Source organism: Xiphias gladius, chromosome 14 (genome assembly GCF_016859285.1).
Source record: "Xiphias gladius isolate SHS-SW01 ecotype Sanya breed wild chromosome 14, ASM1685928v1, whole genome shotgun sequence".
Taxonomy (NCBI): domain Eukaryota; kingdom Metazoa; phylum Chordata; class Actinopteri; order Istiophoriformes; family Xiphiidae; genus Xiphias; species Xiphias gladius.
In genome coordinates this window covers 16,286,845-16,310,070 of record NC_053413.1, presented here as the reverse complement: position 1 = coordinate 16,310,070, position 23,226 = coordinate 16,286,845, and the positions used below count along the sequence as shown (strand labels likewise).

The window sequence follows — 23,226 nt, the reverse complement described above, 5'->3', positions numbered from 1 at the left end:
TTGGTTACTGGAGAAGGCTTCCTTCCTTTTCCCCCAGGCTGAGGAAAAGACAGTTTCCCCTCCACATTTGGCTCCAATATCTATGTGCTTGCACCCCTACTGCTCAAAAACACACACAATCACATGCACACACAAACACACACACACTCATACAGGACCAATGAGCAAGCGGTTTATATTACTAATCTCACTGCCAGCAGTTTAAAGGCACAATCCAAGTGATCCGAATGTAAACAAAAGGGGAGCCCCACCAACAACAACCAAACCAGAAACTTAATCTAAGTTATTTATGTTTTTGGTGCTCTAAAATGTTTAATTGTCTAATTTATTTTTGTTGATTGTTAAAATGATTTTATTTCTGCAACTCAAACTCCTGAATTACATATCAATCAATTAATCAATTTGCTTCATTTCATTAGGATGAATGTTGATTACAGTGTACTGTATGTGTATCTGTGACGTGGCTTAGTTTTACCTTTTAATGCATGAACGCATGAGTGGGCTGTATGTTTAATTTGTTTAGTTTATATCTGATATACTGCATACAATGAGTGACATATACTGTATGTATACAGTGCCAGGTATGTTTTCCTTTTGTTTTCTCTTTCCTCTGTAGGTAACGTAAGAAGTGTCCTGTAAGCTTTTATGGGTTGGGCACCTTTGGATATATCACACTCAAATAAAAATATTAATTAATTCATTCAGTATCAATACTGTAGTACTATCATACTGAAAGATGCTCTTGAATGCGGCATGTTTGACTGCAGGAATTTATCATCGACAATATGCATCAAAAAAAGTGGAAAACTTTCAAAAAGATAAAATGATACACAAATATACAATAGACTAATCCAGTGTACTGCTACGACAATACATGGCAACACTTTCCTGTAATAGAGAGCATATAATATGTATGTTTGAGTGATTTTTCCAAAGACAGCCATGAAGGAAACTACTCCTGGTTGCCTAATGTCAGTATTCTCAGCTAATGTTTCCACTAGCAGGCTACAAAGCTGCTTCCCAGATGCCCTGCTGCCCCTGTTAACCATCACTGTTAGTCATCAGCACCCAAGGCTGACCTCTCTCCATCCATCTCCCTTTTGACAGATCAACGTTTCTTTCCCCTGGTTTCTCTCAGTAATAACAAGGATGCGTCCCTGGTTAATCATCCTTTCCTGCTAAATGCAACCTGACATCAGCACACCTCACTACAGGACTGGGCATGCTGTACCGTAGGGCATCGATGACCCACATAAGTCACAGCGGTGTGCGCACATGCGTAGGCAGACACTTGTTTATTCTATAGGCAGTGACAGATGCGGTGTACCGGATGGCAAGACTCTAGGACCTATAAATGCTTCTTAGCCCATATCGCGTTCTTATACCTCCACTGTCCGATTTTTTTCAGCTACTTTTGAAATTCATCTCAACTGAGTCTTATTAAAGACCAAACACAAAAGAAGCATCTAAAAAGACTTGATAGAGGACACTAATGAACTATCAGAGTAGTCATCACTGATCAGGGCAGTGCTGGAGCTGCTAACTTATAAACAGCAAAATAGAGTTGAGGGAAGTTGGTGGAGAAGCAACATAGAAATAGACGTAAGAGAGCAAGGCTAGCTGTTCCTCCATGACACAAATAGCTGCACTGTCCTTCTGTTACAAGACACACACACAATGTCAAAATGCATGTACTTAAAGGTGTGTCTTTGCAGGCGAGGGAAGAATGTGCTTCCAACATCTGATCAGTTATGCCTCTTTGCCTAAACCGCTCCACTCCATTTATTTGTTTCTCCATCTCTCCTCCCGCTCTTCCTCATCTTCTGTGGATGACTTGAGGTGATTACTCAGATCCAAAGTGACAGGCTGTGTTAACTGTCTGCTCAGGCAGCAGTTGACGAGCCTTGCTGGAAGGTGGCTAAGGCCATCACGAAGAAAGGCTGCTCGCAGCACCCACCAATTGTTCCACAGTTTTTCCTCACATTACACCCTACCTCTCTGCACCTTTCACAGTGATGCACATGCTGAAATGTGACCGTGTGGCGGCGAAAAACACAACGTGCCGTGGAGATTTTCAGGAACGCCGTTTAGCTTCACAGTTTGTGAAATGAGTGATCTTTAATTAGTAGCTTCTTAATCCTACAAGCATCCTCTTTAAAAGTTCCCACATGTGGGACTGCTTCCCCCTCTGGGACTGAGGAGGTGTTGATGTGTGAAATGTGTCAAGCTGTCCGTTGTGTAAAAGTGATAAGAAGATGAGGTACATGTTTTGCATGGGAAATAACTGTGTGACACTGAATTTTCACATGGGCCTAGTTGTGTCTGTGTGCGCTTACTCTGAATCGTGTTCATCATAAAGATGCTGGGTTTAAATTTGGGCTTGCGTTTAAACATTTTGACTGCAAGGGAGGCTATGTTAAACAAAACGTTCAGCAGTCAAAATATCAAACAAGGACAAGCTGGGTAGCTTTATTTAGTTCTAAACATTTAACTCGTGTGGTTTTAAGGACGGCACTGTCAGTCTGTCGGCTTGGTCCGTCGTTCCACCACTTTGGTACAGACTGAAGTATACAAATGACCATTGCCATGACATACTGTCCAGACAGTTTTGGTCCCCAGATGATGAAGCCTACTGACTTTTCCTGTAGTACCACAATGAGTTTAACATTTTTGGTTTTGAGTTAAATGTCTCGAGAACTAATGTGATGCAGACATTCATGTCCTCCTCATGATGAAGTGTAATCATTTTGTAATAAAATACTTCAGTTTTTTTTATTCCACCAAAATGACCCAACTGTATTGAGTCTGTAATAACTACGGTATATTAATGATAAGTCAACTTAAAAGTGCAGTCAACAGTGAAATTATGACAAACAGCTGTAAACTCAGCAGTGTTTAGAGAGCACCACCAGCAGCAGATTAGCTAGATGAGTATTTATTTAATGATCCATGTCGCAGCTTGCCTTCATTGTCTCTTTAATTAATAAAACAATTAAACATGATTAGATTGTTATGAATTTTAAATGGGTTATTGTGGATGGGTTTCTGTGAATGTTTTTTGATATTAAAAAAGGGAAGGAGAGGGTTATAGTACTTAATTTTAACTATATGGAACTGTGTGCACTTATTTTTCTGTTCTCAAGAGAGTGCTGAGGAGTGCTTTCAATCCCTCTAGTAAAAAGCTGACTGACACTCTTTGTGCTCCTGTCTATTGTCACACACTGAACATCCTTCGGCTTAAATAGCTCAGCCGAGGTGTCGTTTCTTCCCCTGAATCTGCACTGCTCTCAGCTGATGATGTAGCATTAAGAAGCAGGGATCTTTGGCCCAGGGAGCTCTGGGAAAAAATGTTGCCAAGGCCCAGGTGACCATGAGACGTCCCTCCATCCCAGGAGAGAGGGCGAAGTGGATAATTAATAGGTTGATGGATGCCCTGAAATTCTGATGGCTCATCTCCTCTAAACATGTCACCGGGAAGGATGCAATCAGATAGAAACACGCACACACTATACAAAACCTCCTCTTTCAGTCCAGTGAAACACATCCTGAATCCAAATGAGGTCACAGCCTGCAATATCTTCCCCATCAAACCATTATTACCCTTTGCCCTTGGGGAGAAGGGAACTAAACAGCCCTCTGCTATTAAAGGCATTGTACTACTCCAGTTATCAGGTCAGTGCATTGTCATCCACTGCCTGTAGGGGCAGTGTGGGGATGCATAATGGCACGGGGATGACCTGAAGGAGGATTTGTAGATGTGAAATAATTTTATCTTTTTTTTTTTTCCCCCCACTGGAATTTGATCCACTTGCAAATTCAGTCCCTCTTCTGCATCTGCTGCATTTTTATTTTCAAACATGACTTACTGCACGGCAGTGGACAGTCAACCCACTTTATATCTTCACACGTCAGGTCATGTAAACCTGACTCAACTCTGTGTTGATGGGCAGAAGCAGAAACAGATGCAAACAATGTCTAAATATGCAATCATAACTCAGGTTCCTCATTCCGCCTGACAGCTGGATGAGGAATTGCAATGAAAAAAGGCCCCATTAGAGGTTAATAAGTCACGCTTTGCAGCTATGGATTTTTAAATAAATGACTTATGAGCCCTTAAGTGAAAGAAATAACAGCATTTTCATCAGCAGCACCATCCTTCACACTACCCGCTGCATTGTGAACATGCTTCATCATGTCATTCAATCAATATCCACCTAAAAATAGAACCCGTTGCAGTGGGCAGAGAGGAGAATTGCGTTATGGATGCTTCAAATTGCAGGTGTTGGCATCAGTGTGTGAAAAAAGGAATAACTTCCCCAGTGATTCCCTCTGTCAGTGGAAGGGTCGGATGCTGACGAACATCGATGTGCGCTCCCCCTCTCCTCTCCCCCTCTCCCCAGCTCCACTTCTGCTGCTGTTATGTAATGAGTGTGTGTTACGAAACCTTACATTGGAAAACACAAGCCCACTGATCAGCTAGCTCAGAGTACACAGACACACACATAAGAGCTGTGGGGATTGTTATCGCCCCCTTGTTTTTGTGTAAGCGAATGCAAATGTTGTCACCGTGGTGGAAAAATATGTGTGTGTGTGTTTGTGAATGTGCACTATAAGTTAATTGAATGCATGGGCGTAAATCTGAGTATGATTGTGGGGTTATGAAAGTGTGCAGAGCTCCCAAATTAATTATTTAGTCTGTTTGTGGGTGAATGTGTATATAACAATAATGAATGTAATAATACATAACTAAAAGTACAGGAAAAAAAATAATGAGGGTCCATAGTTGCATGCTGCAGTACAAGTGTGAATACGAGGAGCTATGCAGGCTGGTCTATGGCAAGAAAGAGATCTACATACAATATGGAACGGTAAAAGAAAAGAAAACAAGATGAGGCCAAACAGAGATGGCTAAAATAGAGAAGAGAAAAAAATAATGTATAGATAGAAAAATACATGTATAAACAGACAGAAAAGGAATTGGCTACAGGCATATCCTGTCACCTCAGGCAGAAAGACTCACGAGAGGAACTCGATATGAGGCCAGCTGAGCTAATCTCAGTCAACTGTAAACCTCAGCATTAAGAGTGGCACAAAACAGGCAAAATACTCTCAGCCAGACATTATATTCTCTTGGGTTGACAAAATTAGAAATTGTACAACCGTATAAAATCATGCATGAATAGATATTAAAGGATAATTACAGTTTGGGTCTTGTTGTGTTTAGTTTTGGCCATCATTTTTATCAGTAATGATAATGCATCCAAACTGTGTGCATGCACAGCTACAGAAAGTACAATAAGCCACAGCTGAACCAAGAACTCAGTCTGTGAATAATGGATGATTACAATGAACAGTGTGGATATTCATTTTACTGTTTGCCTTTTTAAGTCATAATACTTAAAATTTTCACATCACATCAAACCCAATGTCATAAAATTCATGGATGGTATTTATTCTGCTACAGCCATTAAACATGTTTGTACTCATTAGGTACCTCTTGGTATAGTAGCTGGCACTGTCCCTGGCAGAGTCCACCATTCCTGCACTGGATTCACATGGTGTGCACCTGCACAAGGGAATTCACAGGAAACAATGCGTGCACACACTGGACTAATTTTAGGAGACAAGAGCTGATGCATATGCATATTGCAAGTAATTTGTGCGCATGCTCATATGTCACGTAATGAAAGCATGTGGAAGAGCAGAACAGTCGTTCCCAGCCATTTTTAGAAAAAAAAGCAGTTTTGGCACAAGTATGACTACAGTGATTTATGTATTTCTGACAGTGTAGCTGCTAAAAGTGTGTCCCCTGCCCCCAGTGAGCAATAAACCTTTCATTTCAATATGAGCTATGGGACTTGCATTATTATTGCATCCTTAGCATTACCAACAGCAACCTGGTGTTGCCAAAACCAACCAGAACTGAAATCCTAAGCTTAATAACTTTAAAAACCTGAATGATCACCACAATGCTTGTGTTTATTTTGACAAGACTTCTTCTTAGTAATCTCAGAAATTAACGTGTGTACATAAGTGATAAAAACATGGCCAAAACTACAAAAATATGATTTTGCTGTAAAAGAACAAAATTACCCTTTGAAAGAGAAAGAAACCCACACACACACACACACACACACACACACAAACACACCCACACACTAACACCCACACACACCCACACCCACGCACACAGAGTGCTGTACTGGCAGATTCCTTTAAATAAAAGCGAAAGCATTTCTTCATCAGCAGAGATGCTACAAGAGAAGAGTAAGTTCTATTTACTGGCGACGTGGAACCAAGAAAGCTTTCAGACACGACCTTACATCACAAAGTGTCAGGCTAATTTAATGCTGATTTCTTTATTTTTTGTTTTGTTACCAACTCAGAAAAGACTTTGATGTCTCAGTCGACTACAGTGAGTGTCTAATACCTTGCAAGCGAAAGGTCAGATGTATTCTCAATCAAATCCACCAACTCTTTATGTAATATTGTTCCATGCAGACTGACTTAAAATGCATGATAAACTTGTTCATTGGTGTGTAAGAGGATGACTATTTTATGTTGGGAAATAATGAATAACCAGGAGGTCATAAAAGCGTGAGAAACGAACGGGAGGCTGCACTTCCACACACAAAATAAAGCAGGCCTGCACACGTGTGAACTGAGTTACTGTTGTGTGATAGTAAATTGGCAAGAGAGCCATGGTGCCCCAGTTATGTAATGTGTCTCTGTCTTGCTTGCTTGCTCACACACTCACACACACACATTATAACCAGACAGGTTTTGACTATGTGTGTGTGCATATTTAAATGTTTCAGAGGGCAAAGAAAGTCTCAGCTCAACTGAAGTGTCTTAGTTTTTCCTACTTATCTGCCTTCACTACCCATTCCCTAAAGTATATACCATCAGGTTTGAATATCTCCAGTCTTCATCCACACTCTGTAAACCTTCATTCCTCTACCTACTTTCCTCTGTTGAGATTTAGTCTGAGTAGTTTTATGTGTCAGTCCTTGCAGGGATTCACCATTTCTGGCCCAGCTTACTCACCACCTGACCTCTCTTTGTTCACTCCTCACAAAACCACAGCCCTCTTTTGAAAAATGTCAGTACAGGGTCCATCCTGTTTAAGTGTCCTTAAGTAGCACACAGAGGCTCGAGGTTGCCACTCTGTAGCTGATAATTCTCTCTGATGTCCCCCAAAGAGGTAGAGAAGTGAAAAGAGGACTTCCAAAAAGGGCCAGATAATGTACTACATTAATATTAGTGTCCTATTCAGCCCATCTCTACATTCACAGCTTCCTCTCTAGCCCCAGACTGGCTCAGCCATCCCCTGGCCCCACCCAAAGCTCTCTACATGCCAGCGGTCCCTGCAGTGTGCCCTCTGCACAGCCTGTGCCATCACGCTCAAGGATACACTGTTGACAGCTATGGGTCACTGCAGTCGAGGCGCAGGGTGGCACACACTCATGAATGATGCAGCACTCGCTGTCAGTCTTACAGCACTCTCACTAACACATGAAGACACACAATCAGGCTTGCTCATGGTCACTGCATGCACAATGGCACAAAGGCAATCTGCAGCGTGTAGTGAAGATGCAATTAAAGCAAATCCCAGAAGCCAACACAAAATATATGACAACACTAAGATAGATTCTCTACCTAGATCTCAATTTGTGTATCAACAGAAAATTGATAGAGAACAATTTTGATTATCATTTGTGTTATTTATTAAAGGGGTATTACAGAGATTTAGTACTGAACTACCATATAGGTGGGGCACTTGCAAGAAAAAGAATGAAAGAATCAAAATGGATGCAGCAGAGGCCTGAGTTTTAGTTCCTTGTATAGCTCAAATTCCAAAAATGCTGGTTTTTAACATTATGTAACTTGAAAGTGTCAGACTTCCACTGCCTGATAAACGCCTATATCTGTCAAAGTCCACACCCTGAGTTTGCAAAGATTATTTGTCACATGCTAATACAACATGTGCAGTGAAATGCAGCTTGGTATACACTTGCTGCTGTGTTGAAAAGGTTAGTGTGCCATAACGCAGGCTTTTTGTTTTAAAATCGTAGTATCAAAGCTAAAGCCAAGTGAAGTACCCGTTTCTCAGATGGGAGGATTTGCTCTGCAAAACGTTGATTTATCAGTATTTTACAGACCAAAAGTCTACTCAATTAATCTTTAAAAAAAAAAAAAAAAAAAGACTAAGTCGACAATAAGTAAGAGATTATCAGATTATCCTGCTGTGCATATTTTTAAGATTTACCCAAATCACACAAGAGGTTTCATAAACACGCATATTATCTCATGGTTCAGGACACCGGTTGCTCATCAGCAGCGTCACTGTGTCACTTCAGCCTCCACATTCTGTCGCTCAGTAGCTGCTAATGGCCTGTGTACAGCAGCAGCCTCTCTCTGCAGCACTCTATACAACCTTGATAAAGTGAAGCGCCTTACACTGAATGGGGGGCATAAAGAGAGCGAGGAAGAGGGGAGAGTCGTATTGTCATCTTAAGCACCAGCACAATAACCCCCTCCCAGACACAGGGGTTTAGGTTTACCCACCTAGCATTCAGCTCCCCTGGGAAGTGCATCAGGGGAAGGTGAAATATGAGAGCCAGGGATGAAGGGAGAGTAGCGATAAAAGAGAAGGCTGACAACACCTCCCTCTGATACCGAGGATACAGAGGCGAGATGAGAACGCTAATTGGTAAGCCAGTGAAGGTTTGATGTTGCACAAAAGGTTAGAGCTGATTGTGGTGGAGTGCGCGTGGATGCGCACGCTTGAATTTATGTGTGTGTGTCTATGTCAATGTGTATGTAAGTGATTAATTAGCTTGCAGGGACTCCCGCCTGTTTGTCGCCCTGGGTTTCCCTGTTCATTTGTACCACTGCATTAATAATGCCTGTCGCTGATAGAAATGAAGCGAGGACATTTTACCTTCGGAGCTCAACATTCTCAGTTCCTTCCTCTCTCTTCCCCTCCTCGTCTTTCTTATGGTTCTTTTCACAAGATCATAGTCATGGTCAATATTTCCTTGAGCCTAAAGTGCTTCCCAAAGTGTCTCCTTCTCAATACCAGCATCATAAATCCTCTTTTAGTAAATCTGACAGACCACTGAAGCCTTACAGCAGCAACTGTCCAAAATCTTTCCCTTCAGGTTGGAGGGGAACAAGCAATTAATGCTAATATACTGAGTTCAATGAACTTCATCTTTATAATACCCTCACATTCACAGTTGAACATAATACGAGGTATAAGCACAGTTTGAGAGAGTCCAATATTTTAATTATTACTGAAGACTTTTTTTTAATGCCACCAGAATCGGCCATTCCATTAAAGTGATACCTGACAAGAAAGTAAAAAATATGCTTTGAATTGACTTCTGTATTTCTGTGCCCTCCAGCAATACTAATTCTGCTTGATTTTAGTATGTCACTAATTTAATTAAAGTGTTAAATCCTAAATAATAAATAATGTTTTAATGGAGATATTGCAACAATTCCACTATCCAAGCCTGAAGGCCGGCATGGATGTCTACTAGAAGGAGAAAATTTAAAAGGTCACAAAAGAGCTAAACTGCAAAAGATAATCAGGTAGATTGTTTGTGTCGCAGCACTGGGTGAGATGTGAATTCTATGACATTTGCAAATTTTTCACCATAGCATAAATAATCTCCTTCCAAATTTATGAACTGTGTGAAGTGTGCATTATGCTGCCCCAAAGACTATGCTCTTATTTTGCAACCCTGAAAACCCAGAGGAATATAAGCATCAATTCATAGGGGATTCATATTGTCTCACAAAGCTAAAATTACTTAGATAATAAGTCAAATATTACAATTACAGGAGCATCAGGATTTGCATTACACACACAAAATCTCTTCTCAGTCTCCTCCTGCACATCAACTAACAAATTTAGCTGCTGCACTGCCACCAAAACCCTCTGTCCGCGCATACTTGTTACGAAGATACGCAATCAGATATATGGTAGGTGGAAATAACAGCACAGTAGAGTGACCAGTTCTGAAGTCCCCAGCCACTTACGATATACAAGTTTAAACAAATTTTATTAGCAACTGCTGCTAAAGATCTTTTTAAAAAACAGACACGGATAAATACATTTTTATAGTATTATCAAGCTCATTCCACAACTGGGGACCTCTGCAAACCACACTCAAACTTGTACATTTGAGTTTATGTTTCTTACCCTATACAGGATGCTTTTTTCGAGTCTTATACTCTATGTATGCGAGGGAACGTGAGTCGGAATAAGGTCGAAAAAGTCTGTCATTGAGCATACATACAACATTATATATTACACAAGCTTTTGGAAAATATTATATTCAGTAAGCTTCAGAAAACTTTGGCCGTGGAATTGAGGATCTGTGGGAGTATTTACTTTGGCCCATGATATGGCACGTAAGACTTTCTTCTATAAACTCTGTAGTTTCTCAAGATAACTAGGAAAAGTATTGCACCATTTAACATTACAGCAATTCATATGAAGCTCAAATAAGGACTAATATAAGGTTAGAAGTGCTTCAAGTGGTAGAAAATGCCTGAAATTAAAATTTTGGAGAATTCTTTTGTCAACTCATCGATTTCACTTCAGTCTCTCAATTAGCCGACATGTTCAACATTATTTCGATTTCTATTGGAACACAAAACAATGAAATTTGTCTTGCTTATATTTAATGATAGTTTATTGCATTTAAACCATGTATCCACCTAAACCAGTTCCTCATTTAGATTTTTTTGCAGATCCAGTAAATTTTTGTACGATAAGAATACATTTGTGTCATCAGCGAATTATACTTTATGTATAATGCTATAGGAGGTCGCAAAATCATTTATACACAGAATAAAGAGGAGCGGCCCTAAAATGGAAGCCTCTGGGACCCCAGACTTGATGATTTTACTTCGTGATTTAAGACGATTTACACATGCATACTGCTTCCTCCCATACATATGGCTTCAAAACCAACTGAGCACTGTGCCTCTGACACCATGATGTTGTACTTTGTTTAGAAGAATTTCAAAGTCAATAGTGTCAAATGCTTTTGATAAGTCAAGGAAAGTTCCAATGCCCTAATCGCCTTTATCAATGGTGTCATTGATTTTTTTCAATGAGATCGAGAATTTCCATACAAGGGGTGCTCTTTTTGCTAAAGCCATACTGTGAAGGAATAAGAATATTTGATTTATCTAAGTAATCAGTAAGTCTACTATATACAATTTTCTCGAATACTTTGGAGAGAGCAGGCAATATAGATATAGGTCGGTAGTTGTGCACATCATTTTAAATCACCAGACTTACAGACTGGTACAATTTTAAGTGAACAGAAGCTGTGGGATCACGTGTCAAGACAATGTGACATTATGTGTCAGTCTGCGACAAAAACAAATCTTATCTCACTCTCTCCTGTGCTGGAATGTGTTATAATTACACCTCCATTTCCAATAATGTATAATGAGTTACCTGCATCACTGGCCTTGTTAACATTTTAACACATCGTAACATTGTAACACACAGCCTAGCTGGTAGGTTTGTACTTTTGTGTCATTAAAAAGAAAAAAAAAAGAAAAGAAATCTGTGTTTTGAAAATATGACATGGCAACTTTTGCTTTTCTCAGTGAACAGATGTGCTTTTATGTACTGTGTGCGTACTTAGCATGTGCTACCAATCAACAAGTAGACAGATTCCTGAGTAGAGAAAAGCAGATTGAAGTAGGCGGCAGCAACACTGTAATACATGCAGTACTGAGCAAGAGACTGGGTGAATACCAGAGCAGTGTACTGTACTGTAATATCATGAGGAGTGTATGTTTGATTGGTGGGACGAATGTTGTGCTGGGTCGACTGAAAATTGCAGCGTGCTTGAGGCTCCTGTCTGAACTTGTTTTGTTCATAAACAAGGCTATGAAAGTGAAGTATCTGTGTCATTTGTTATCACAAATGCACCAAAGCTGACACACTGTCTTACCATCAACTGCAAGAGAAATACACAGTGCGTTTAATCAGTTAGCCTAATTCAAAAGCAACTTAATCTCTGCAAATAACGACAGTTCTGTAACAATGCATGCCGTTGCTTGCAGTTTGTCAACAGATCTGGTGTCACAGCCATCCCAATGCATTATGCAGGATGCCAGGAAAATGTCCTTATATGAGCAGTGTGTGTGATGACAATGTTTGTATGGCTGATTGGAATTATTAGCTGCTAATTCACAATGAAAGACAGTCAAATGACTTTCAGTTCCTCGTTTTCCCTGAGGGTGGACCACAGACACACTGATAATCATTTGTTATTGTTTGTACTTAACCTCTAATGCCATTCATTATCTGAAGCTATGGAGGACTCTCGTTGCGTAGCTACATCTGGAAATGAGCCACTGGGATGCTGCAGGCATCCAAGTTGTTCAGGGAGACTTTATATTAAAGGCCGCCATGTTGTGGTAGTCTCTTGACAGTGGAAAGAGAAGCAGAGTAATAAGGAGTTTCATACAAGGGAAGAGGACAAGCAATAATAAAGGTAAATAGTGACTGTTATTATATCTAGTCCAGCTCTCATTTTCCATCAAGTATTAAAAATGCATCTCATGGGCAGCAGTAGCCATTGGATAATTGAGAAGAAAGTGTCCATGAAGACAGCAGCTACACAGTAAGTTGTTCTTTAATCCCACTTAAGGACAGCCCACAAAGCAATCAGACCCCAGATCTGTGGTTAAAGCTACAATCAGTCCAGTTCAGTTTGGAGAGAAAGGAGTGAGAGACAGAGAGGAAGGCTTTCACACAAGAAGAGCGAGGGGGGGGCAAAAATTAAAGGGCTGCTCTCTCCTGATGATGCGTAGGGACAGGACGAGTGAATGAATGAGATTGTGATGTTGTTGCACATTCCCCTGGCCCCACGTGCTTACTTTTCTCTTTCTTCTTCTTCTACCCCCTCCCGCCTTTCCTTTCCTTTTGTTTTGTTTAAAATTTAACAAGGTCTGGAACAGTGGAGGGCTGAAGCGGGCATCCGGGGTGTTTTGGCTCAGCTTCATGTCACATGCAGGGGCCATGTGAACACAGTGGCACTGAGAGAGCGGGAGGGGGTAAGGGGGGGCTAGGACATTGAGAGAGAGAGAGAGAGAGAGGGATAGAAAAAAAGAACTAAAGAGGGGAAGTCTTTAACCAGAGGGAATGAGGAACAGTGTGGGCTAGAAAAGAATTGGGTGGTAGCCGAGTGAGTGTTAATAAAAACAACTGTATATGTGAGAGAGAAAGCAGGGAGGGAAAGCGAGAAGTAACTTCCTCCTGCAGCAGGTGACAACTCCACTTTTTTTCCAGGGCCTGGGTGATGATCAAAACGTACAGCTGACAGCAAGCGACAAGCAAATTGCCATGTTAATGATTGAGACTGGCTGCACGTGGAATAATGTCTCTTCAGTCTCTGCGATGAAAATTGGACTTTCAGCTTCACAGATCTCAGACATAGCGCATCTATTGTATATACACTGACTTACCAGTTTATGGGGCACACCTGTGTAATTGAATGCAGTCCAATTTAATCGTCTTGCAATAAATCTTACCTTTATGAGGCTTATAATAATCTGTTTTGAGATGTATGTTTAGCTTTTGATAAAGCTGTTTTGTTAGTATTTGACTACAAGTAAAAGTTATATGTAAAGAAGTATTTTCATCAAAATATACTTAAAGCTGCTATAATCATATATATAATATATATAATATACACACACACACACACACACACACACACACACACACACACACACATATATATATCATTATAGCAGCTTTAATTATATTTTGATGAATATACTTCTGTACATATAACTTAACATAATACTTCCTCCAACATTCAAAATACTGCACTAACACTAACTACAGACTGTAAATGTTGTTATACAAGGATAGGATTTATTGCAGGTCTTCTGTACTGCATTAGACTGTGCAGGTGTAGCTATTAAATTGGTGACTCAGTGTTGAGATAATGCAGGTAGTCAAAGTTTGGAACTGCAGCATCTATAAGAATGATGTGCTGCAGATATACCTCCAGGATCAAAGTATGAGTCCTGTACATTAACCACAATGTTGTGCAGTATATAACTGTAAAGTTATTCCTGTACATCTATGGACTGTGGGTGTGTCCTCCTCCTGTTTGCTCTCAAAGCCTCTCTCTAAAAAGAAACGCTCGCCAATGAGGAAGTATCATTCTTGCGCTTCAGTGTTTTTTGAGAGAGATGAACTTTAAACTAGGTCATTTCATATCAATAACTCTACCCCCTGCTATTAGAGCAGAGTCCGTAGAAACAAGCTCAGTTCCACCCAAACACACCTTATCTAGCTGTGTCCAAATGACACAAACAAAGATTCGGGGACAGTTTGGTAAAGCTCTGAATTCCATTCACACAGTACTATTTGCAAAATACTCCGTCTATTTAGTTTTTTGTTTCTGAATGGTAGGAAGGTGTCTGTGGAAGCAAAATCTGCAAAAAAAAAAAAAAAACAGCTGCCCCAAAACCTAACTGATCCTATCCACTTGCAATTCCTCAATGTGTGTTGAAGAAAATGAAAGGCTAAGAAATTGGAATTTTAAACACAATGTGAAATAGCTTCTCTGGAGACTCAGGCTTTGTAAAACAAACCAGTGTAAGCACCACTGGAGCGATGGTATTTAAAAAGCTCCCATCCAGGAATTGACACAGTTCTGTCCTGTACACTAGCAGGCAAGCGGGCTGTGTGTTCCCTAATCGGAATTTTTGGGCCTCTTTAATGCTGAGAGTTGCAGATGTTGTCTGGTATTATACTGTGCTGCTGCTGATCAAAGCTGTGGAAAGTGAGCCCCTGCTGGCCTGCCCCTAATCCCCCCCTAATGCATGTGGTCAGGGCAGGGGCTGGTGCTCAGCTTGGGGACAGTCAGAACCTTTTCCCTGCCTTTGCTCGTCAACTCCATCTACTCCAACCCTTCGACGTCTCTGGTGAGGATTCAGCAAGGGCAGTTTGACAGACAGCTGAGAGGCCGGGCTGCTCCCATAGGACAGGAAAAGCCGCTGCCCTTCCCAAACGCCCCCCTTTCCAATTCTGTGTCTCAGAACATGCTGGCAGGCAGACAGGACTGACATATCAGCTAGACATTGTTCAGCCTAGATTTAGCTGCTTACCACAAAGCAATGAGAATTTCAATGGCATACCCCTCTCTTTCTTTTTTACTTATTTCCACAGGGGGCATGAACTAAAAAAAAAAAAACTTTACATTATAGCAAGCACAAGCACACACACAGAGGGCAGGGAGAAAGAGTGCTTTTAATTGCATTAGACCTGTAGAAATAATGACCTGAGCTGTACGTTCTTTGCCTTTTATTCATATTTTTCACAGACAATTATGCGGGTGACCAGTAATTCTTGGAATAAAAAGCATTAAGCTAGGGAGGGACAAAGAGATATGGGAAGATAAATGGAAACTGTCAGATGGTGTGAAGGAGGAGGAGATAGGAAAGACAGCGAGTGGAGAGGGAGGGGGATCGATCATGAGAGAAGTTAAGAGACAGAGGAAGATTTGGCGTGAGAGGAGAGAAGAGGAAGGTGTGAGGATGTCAGCCAAGAAGGCAATCTATATCAGACAGAAAACAGCTCCCTTGGCCATAACTGCTACAAGGTGACACCCCTATCCCATCCATATCTGCCTCCGTAGACACTCGTGTGAATCCTCAAGAGATACACACATCCAGCTCAACGCAGAGGCTGTATGGCCACATTTCATTTAAGAGCACTTCTACACGTGGAGCTGCATGTGAAGAGACATGAAATACATAAATCTATTCTTTGGTTGCTCGTTTTCATCTTTGGCGCGCACACATACACTAGTGAACGCAAAAACCCAAGCGCACACCGACACATGCGTATTGGATTTGAGCTCTGGAACGTGTGAAATCTGATTACACAATTACATAATGACTCAGCAGTGGGCCATTTAGAAAGACCATTAGCTATCAGGCGAGGACATGGATGTGAGAAAGGATGGGGCAGCCTAGTGCCTCACTTCTGCAAAGATCTCCCACGAGTTTTTGCATTCATGGAGATGCTGTAGTTGTGGTAAACTACGCCATGTTTTGTAAATTTAAGTGAAATATACACTCGGAATATTGCCATTCCTAAATCCCTGGTGACCGGTAAAAGCTCGTTTGAATAACAAAATTCATTCAAATTAAACCACTGGGAGGGACCCTCATATTGTTATCAGGTTAATAAGGATAAAAAATAAATAAATAAATAAAATTAAAGAATGTTCTCCTCCCTTTGACAATGTTTTCATAGAGATGGAAGAATTTTGTGTGGGAGCAACCTGGCGTGGTGTACGAAGCTGTACGAAGAGAGCGACACGGAACAGACAAGACAGAGTGAGCGTTTCTCTGCTTAATAGCTGCTACGGAGCTTGCTCGAGAAAGCTGGGAGCTTCATTAAGCCTTTAAACCCTGCAGAGTCCTTTAAGTCATCACGTCAGCAGCCGCTGCCTCCTCAGAGAAGACCTGAGGTTAGAGTGGAAAGACACAGCCCCGAATTGAGATTCATCAAAGCTTTTAGAATGATTGAACTATCACTGACTTCTTAAAATGTCAACATGTGTCTATATGGAATATAGAGGATTTTATCAGTAAAAGACATGTTGCTTCCATTACGCATGCCTCTTTTCAGATTTTTTCTGACTGTAAATTGGGAGCTTTTATTGTATTCTAATATTGAAAAAAACTTTCATACCTATTATAACCTATCAACCTATTATAAAAAGCTCCAAAAAGGCTTCAAATTGAACAGTTTTAGATTTTTATGTTGTCATTTGGAAATACTGATTATTTTATTTTATAGTCCTGGGGTCGTGTACACAGGACTCCACATCTGTAACAGATGTGTACATCCATACATCTGTTACATGTGACCACAAATTAAGATGGAGCAGCAAGCAACCCCATTTGTGCGAGCGAATCTATACAAAAAACTCTTAAATAGCATGCAAGAAGTGAATAAGTGAGAATAAATACAGTTAGTTCACTTTTAGAAGATTTCATCTTCCAAGTCTCAGTATAAGTACGTTGTTTTGGTTTTTAGAGGTCATTTAAAGATGCTCTGGTGTTTCAGCTAGGCCACAAAGCAATAAAAACGTAAAAATAATTATTTCAATTTTGTAAATAAGCACCACAGTACCAGTGTGGAAATAAGCATGATTTGTTTTGAGAATTCATGCAGAGAAAAGTTTCTACTAAAAATGTGCAATAAAAAAGGTGCACCATACAGTGTTATTCTGAAAAACTGAGAAATAATTCCCAATACTAAACCTGATCACATTTGCTGAAATTGTAACAGCCATGATTTTTACTATGCAAGCATGTACATATTAGACCTTTGTTGTGTAAAAGCAGGGCCATTATCCCCATCATTTCACACACATCTCTGGTTTTATAAGTTCTGCATGAACAACTCTTCCTGCCAAGTTCACCTTGCTGGCAGATACTGAAAACAACATGGGACATACCTGAAAATTGGGAGCAGCTTGCTGAAACTTTTTTTGACCCTGATGTTGTTTCACAGAGGTTTGAGCTATAAACCTGCATGAAGCTGAAAGGAATTAATACCTTGATAGTTTCTAGGCCAGTATACACCAGTGGTCCTTAATTTCACTCATGACGCAGGCCAGATCTTATCACCACTTTGGGTTTAAAAGACATTGCTTTCAAAAAACAAACATTTCAACTTTAATAGGGTAAGCAGAAAGCTCAGCAAAAGCAGTGGGTACGCTGAAGTGCATGGATGAGTGTTTTACAAAGCTGAGTAGGCTAATGAATCTAAATAATTTACTGTGCTGCTTTGGTTTGGTTAAGAACTGCGGGTCATCCGCCTCTAGGGAAACCCTGTGCCAGTGAGTGTTAGGGTTCAGTATGCCATTTCCTTTTCTTGCAAGTCTACACACACACACACACACACACACACACACACACACACACACACACACACACACACACACACACACACACACACACACACACACACACACACAGGAACAGAACCATCCAAGCAGGGGGCAGCTTCATTACTTGCAGGTTTGAGGATCTCCTGTCCTCAGAGCAGAAGCACTGTTACTGAGCAAAACTGACCTGTACCATATACTTTTACTTGAATGGGCAATTAAATCATGGCTTTGACTTAGGGCACAGTCAGAAAAATCTGTTAAACTCAACTCTCTTGAGGAGGTGTACTTTTTAGAGCTATGGCATTCTGAGCATGTCACCAACAGGATGTGCATGTATTGATTATATGAGTGTGTGTATGTTTTTTTTACTCTTTTCCCTTGTACTCAAAACTCTAATAAAGCTGGCTAGGCATTACAAGAGGCTCCTGTGTGGTTAGCTCTGAAAGGATCACTTGTCAGCCTGCCAAAGAAGACAGCGACCCTTTGATCTAGGCGGCCTAGTGTACATATGTATGTGTGTGTGTGTGTGTGTGTGTTCGTTCGTCTATTAGGGCAAAGTGAGTTCTCTCATCTGGTCACTGCAGAGTCTGTGCACTGAAAGCATGACCTGACTCCTTCAAAGTCAAACTGGCCTCTGCATTGTCCAAAGAACCTGGCGAGATGCACCATGGCAACTCCTTGACTTAACAGCCTCTTCCCATCTTTCTCCTGCTTCCTTAAACATGCTAAGTGCTGAGTACCTCATCTGCCTCTCTGTGTACTTAATATCTAGGTTACCATTAAGACAGCACAGTGTTCTCACTGAGAAACTGAGCAATAAAACAGAGTTTAGATACTGGACTTCCTGTATCAAAGGCCACTATGCATGCACAGGCATGCAGACAAAAAGGCCTTTAGTGTGACTGAGGTCTACAGTTGTGGCAGCTGCGCCTGATAGTCAGCCAGCAAGTCAGCTGAGGCTGGCCCCATCTCCACTATCTGGGCAGAACAACCATTCAAAGTCAGCTCAACATGTGTCAGCACGGTATCCCCTCGCAAACCCTGTCCCCCCTGCCCCCTCACTCCACTTCCTCCTCAGCAGACATGCCTGACATTCTAGAGGAGCCAGCGTACATTCTTCACATGCTTTACTCGTGTAGAGGAACGGCAGAAAAGAAGGCCAGACATGTCACAAGGGCATCAGCTCTGCTTTCCCTTTAGAGTGCATGCGTCTGTGTGTGTGCACACTCTTCCGTGTCCTTCTCCATGTGGCTGATGAGAATTAGGTCTTTTGTGCCGAGTGGAGTTATTGGCTGTGAGGGGCTGGAGAGGGAGCTCAGGTGACCACAGTTAAGCTGTCTCACATGGGATCTGGAGGCGTCGCCCTCAGAGGGGCATCAGGGCTTCTTTTGCCCGCCTTCAGCAACTGCTGCTGCTGCTGGCTGAGCAGATGTAGGACTAGAAATGTAGGACTCATTTGGTTTTTTTTTCCTAAATGCATAGCCATACAGCCTGCCATATGATGCTGTCTAAATGAAATCATTCTAGCAGTACCTCAAGCAACCCAGTATTTCAAGAGCACAATAGGTCATGAAGCGCATGTGACTGTGACTGTGAACAGAAGCACATGTGGCCATTTCAGCATTGTATTGAGCGACCTCTAGTTCAACAGCCTCTCGGGACAGGAAGCTACTGAGTGTTAGTGCCTCTGTTGGTGTCTATTTCCATATGTCAGACCCAAAAAACACTTTCTCCTCAACTGTCCTCAACAGACATTCAGTAACCCCCCCCCTCCCTTTAACCTTCCTCAGCAGCGACAGCAATAGCAGAAGTGCTGGCGGCATTGGCGTGGTGAAGGAAAGGGCTTCCTGAGCTTTGGAGGAGCACGTTAACCCAGCCTGGCAGGCTGTTAGTTAGTGTGACAGAAGCAGCACTGGATGCCAATAGGACAGGCAATGTGCCGCATCTCAATGACCAGAATTCACTGGGTCCACTGAGAGGGTTTATGGTCCTCCCAGCCATACCGCTCCCACCCCAACTCTCCATCCAACCACAAAGGCATTCAGCCTTTTCATTAGGATGATAATGGGGCAAAAGCCGGAAAGGGCCCCATGTCTGAGCACCATAAGTTGTGGTGATGGCTTTGTAGCGATGTCATGCGTGTCCATGGGAGCACAGTGTGCTGCTATGGTACAACAAAGACAGTCAAGGCTGGAAGAAACAAACAAACAAAAAAACAAAGAAAAAAAACAGACCTGGAAATTTAAAAGGAAGTCCCTGAGGCAAGGTAGATCTGGCACACTAGTAGCCTCTGGACCATGAGCCCCACTCTGACCCATTCAAGCCACCACACAGTTAAACCATCACTGGGAAGCACATACTTTTAATGATATCCCTCTAAATTGCTGCTGCATTTATCAGCAAAGGTCTAGTGCTGCACTTACCTACCCTGACAGCATTCACAAACAGTGTGTGCAAATAATATCAGGAGCAAAAAGGGGAATAAATTGTCATACACACAGTGTCCTAATATACACCTGCATGAATACACCTGTCTCGTACTGTGTTATAGGTTGACAACCTGTTACAAACACTAGAACACAAAGGATCTGCAGTCAATCGGTGCAGTGTGCAAAGAAGAAGGCCTCACCAAGTGCCAGAATGAGAATGAGCAGATACCTGTTCGTGAGAGAATGTGGTTACATCTGAATGCATCATTTCACTTACCTGCATAGAAACGTAACAGGGAGCCAATTTCTGTGTTAAGCCCTTCCTCTTGAACTCTCCACGGGTCCTTAAATCCAAGCTTAAAGAGAAAGTCATTCTGGATCTGCAGAGGCCTCTCATCTGGGCTAAGCCTCCTGACAGCTTCACCATGCAGCTGCACATACAGTGTGAGGCTGAAATCACAGGAATCTCTACCGTGGTCTTCCGCCAACCCTGATTCTGCATCACCTTGGCCACAGTCCGGATCTTGAATGTCAGGTGTATTACCTGTAGAACAGGCTCTTGACAATGAGCCGGCACTACTGCTGGATGGCAGGCTGCCCAGACTGTGTGGGTTGAGTCTGGAATCTGGCCCCATATTGTTTGTCATGTCGTTTAAATGTCCCACGCTGCACTGCTTGTAGTTCGCAGTGACAGCAGTGATGCCATTGGTGTGATGTTGGAAGATGGGGTCCAAGCTCGTGCTTGACGTAGGACAGTCGAGCTCCAGTTCGTCCGAGGAGCTGCCGTACATGTCGTGGCCCTCTGTGGCACTATCAAACGTGGGGCTGAGGATGGAGGCCTCTGTGCCAAGGATCATGTCATCGCTGAGGGAGTCCCTGTGCTCGCTGAGCCGGGCCCCGGAGCTCAGGTCATCAAATGCACTGCTCTCCACATCTGAGCCAGAATTTAATCCATAGCTGTCCACACCATTCCTGTGCTCTGAGTCATCGTCATTCGGGGTATCCATGTTCGAGTTCGAATTTAAGTCTGACAGTGAACAGGTTATGTTATCTTGTGACTCTGATTCAGGGGTGAAAAGTTTTCCATCAACGTCCTGTTGCTTTTGCCTCTCATCTGCATTCTCCATGAGCAGCAGTCTCAACCTGTCGCTTGGATGGCCCCTTAATTCTGTGGATTCCAGGGGAGTCAGGTGTTTGCATTTTATACTGGAGTCTTCTGTCACCTTGCATGGGTTATCGTTATATTCATACTTCACATTGCAGTTGCCATTTTGGTCAGTCTTGGGGCTATCTTTACAAAAAATGCGCATAACGGAGCTCGACTTACTGCAGAGTTTGCTCAGACGGAGCGCCACCTCGCCGGCCGTGGTGTCCATAGTGCACAGGACCGGCCTGGGATACGAGGGCGTCAGTCTGTCGTGGACATGTATGGAGCCCCGGTGGAGATCCGCTCTCACCCACTCGCGGTCTGCGGACTGCAGCTGCATGTTCTGTCGGTGCTTCAGCAGAGTCTTCCTATCCAGACTCCGGGTATGTAAAGACGCAGAGGACAGGGCCGAGTTCATCTTGGCGCCGCAGGCGGCGGTGACAGCGGAGTTGGCGGCGGCTGCAGCTGCGGCGGAGAGGTTCCTCTTCAAGCGCCGCCGTCTCAGCAGGAGAGAGCTGGAGTTGCTGGATGAGCCCCGGCCATTAGGCGCCACAGTTCGGTTTGACGCACTAGACCCCGCGGTAGCGACGGAATGAGAGAGGCTATTCCCGTTCTTTGCCTCTACGCGGGAGGGTGCCAAATGTCCACCGCCATCATCCGCCGGAGTCCCACGGGCGACCGACAGTCCGCTGGGCTTCTTCATTAACTTGGTCGCGCCTCCATCCGACGCGCCATCCTCAGCGACAGCCTGCACACTTTCCATCTCTGCCAATGAAAAGTCCCCCTCTCTCAATAAATAACGGTACGCACTTGGTTACACCTACAGCCTCTACATTTAAAAAACCCGAATACGTGCCCGCCGCGCTAAATGTCCGCCAACTGGGCGGTGTTGCTGACTTATTCCACTAGTGGTCATTCACTTCTTGCCTTCCTTTCCCTGCCGGAGTCTGCTCCGCCGCTCCGAAAAAACATTTTACCGATTAAATTCGCTGGGAAGAGGCAGGGCGTGCAGGGACGGATCGGGGAGGAGACGTGACTGTGCGTCCCATTTGGACCAAAACACGGCGCTGGAATATGCAATGAACGTCGGCCGACCTTCTACGCAAATACCGACTGATATATATTCATGAGGAGGACACAAGATGGGGTCGCTAACAACAACGCAGTGGGTTGTGGGTAGGGTATTACGTTAGCGAGCGCCGCGCCGCCGCCGCCGCCAGAAGGGAACGGCGTCCTGACTCCATTTCCCATGAGGCTTTTCTGCGGTCTCCGTCGAGTGAGGCGGTGAGCCGACGGGAGGGAGTAAACATAGCTCGTATAAAATGTTTGGGGTGCCGCGGCAGAAGTGCGCCCTCGTCTCCCGCCGGTGGGCCGCGTGCTAACAGGAGAGTGTCAGCCTGCCCAGTGAAGCTTGCGACACTCAGCCACCACTCACCGGCCCTCAGCTGCGGACTGCGGGAACTTCCAGCGCTCGGCTCGGCGGGATTCCCTTCACAGTCAGTGGCCCGCGGTGCAGCTACTTCCAATCAATAAAGAGCCCCAGGTTCCGCCGCGTGGAAAACTTTAGCTTCCCCCCCTGGGCCCAGTTACTTTAGACTAGTGGTGACGAGGCAAATAACTTCAGCACCATCTCGTCAGGACGCCATTTCACAAGGCCGCGGCACAGCGGCCCTCGTTTCTC

General features: G+C 43.0%; 1 protein-coding gene across 1 annotated transcript in view; it reads right to left on the bottom strand.

Moving 5' to 3' along the window:
- phlpp1 (PH domain and leucine rich repeat protein phosphatase 1) overlaps positions 1–23,226 on the bottom strand; it is a 45,256-nt gene extending 22,030 nt beyond the window's left edge. The window contains exon 1 of the mRNA XM_040143681.1: positions 20,676–23,226. Coding sequence (XP_039999615.1) covers positions 20,676–22,308 — 1,633 coding nt within the window. The 5' untranslated portion in view covers positions 22,309–23,226. The remainder of the gene's footprint in view (positions 1–20,675) is intronic.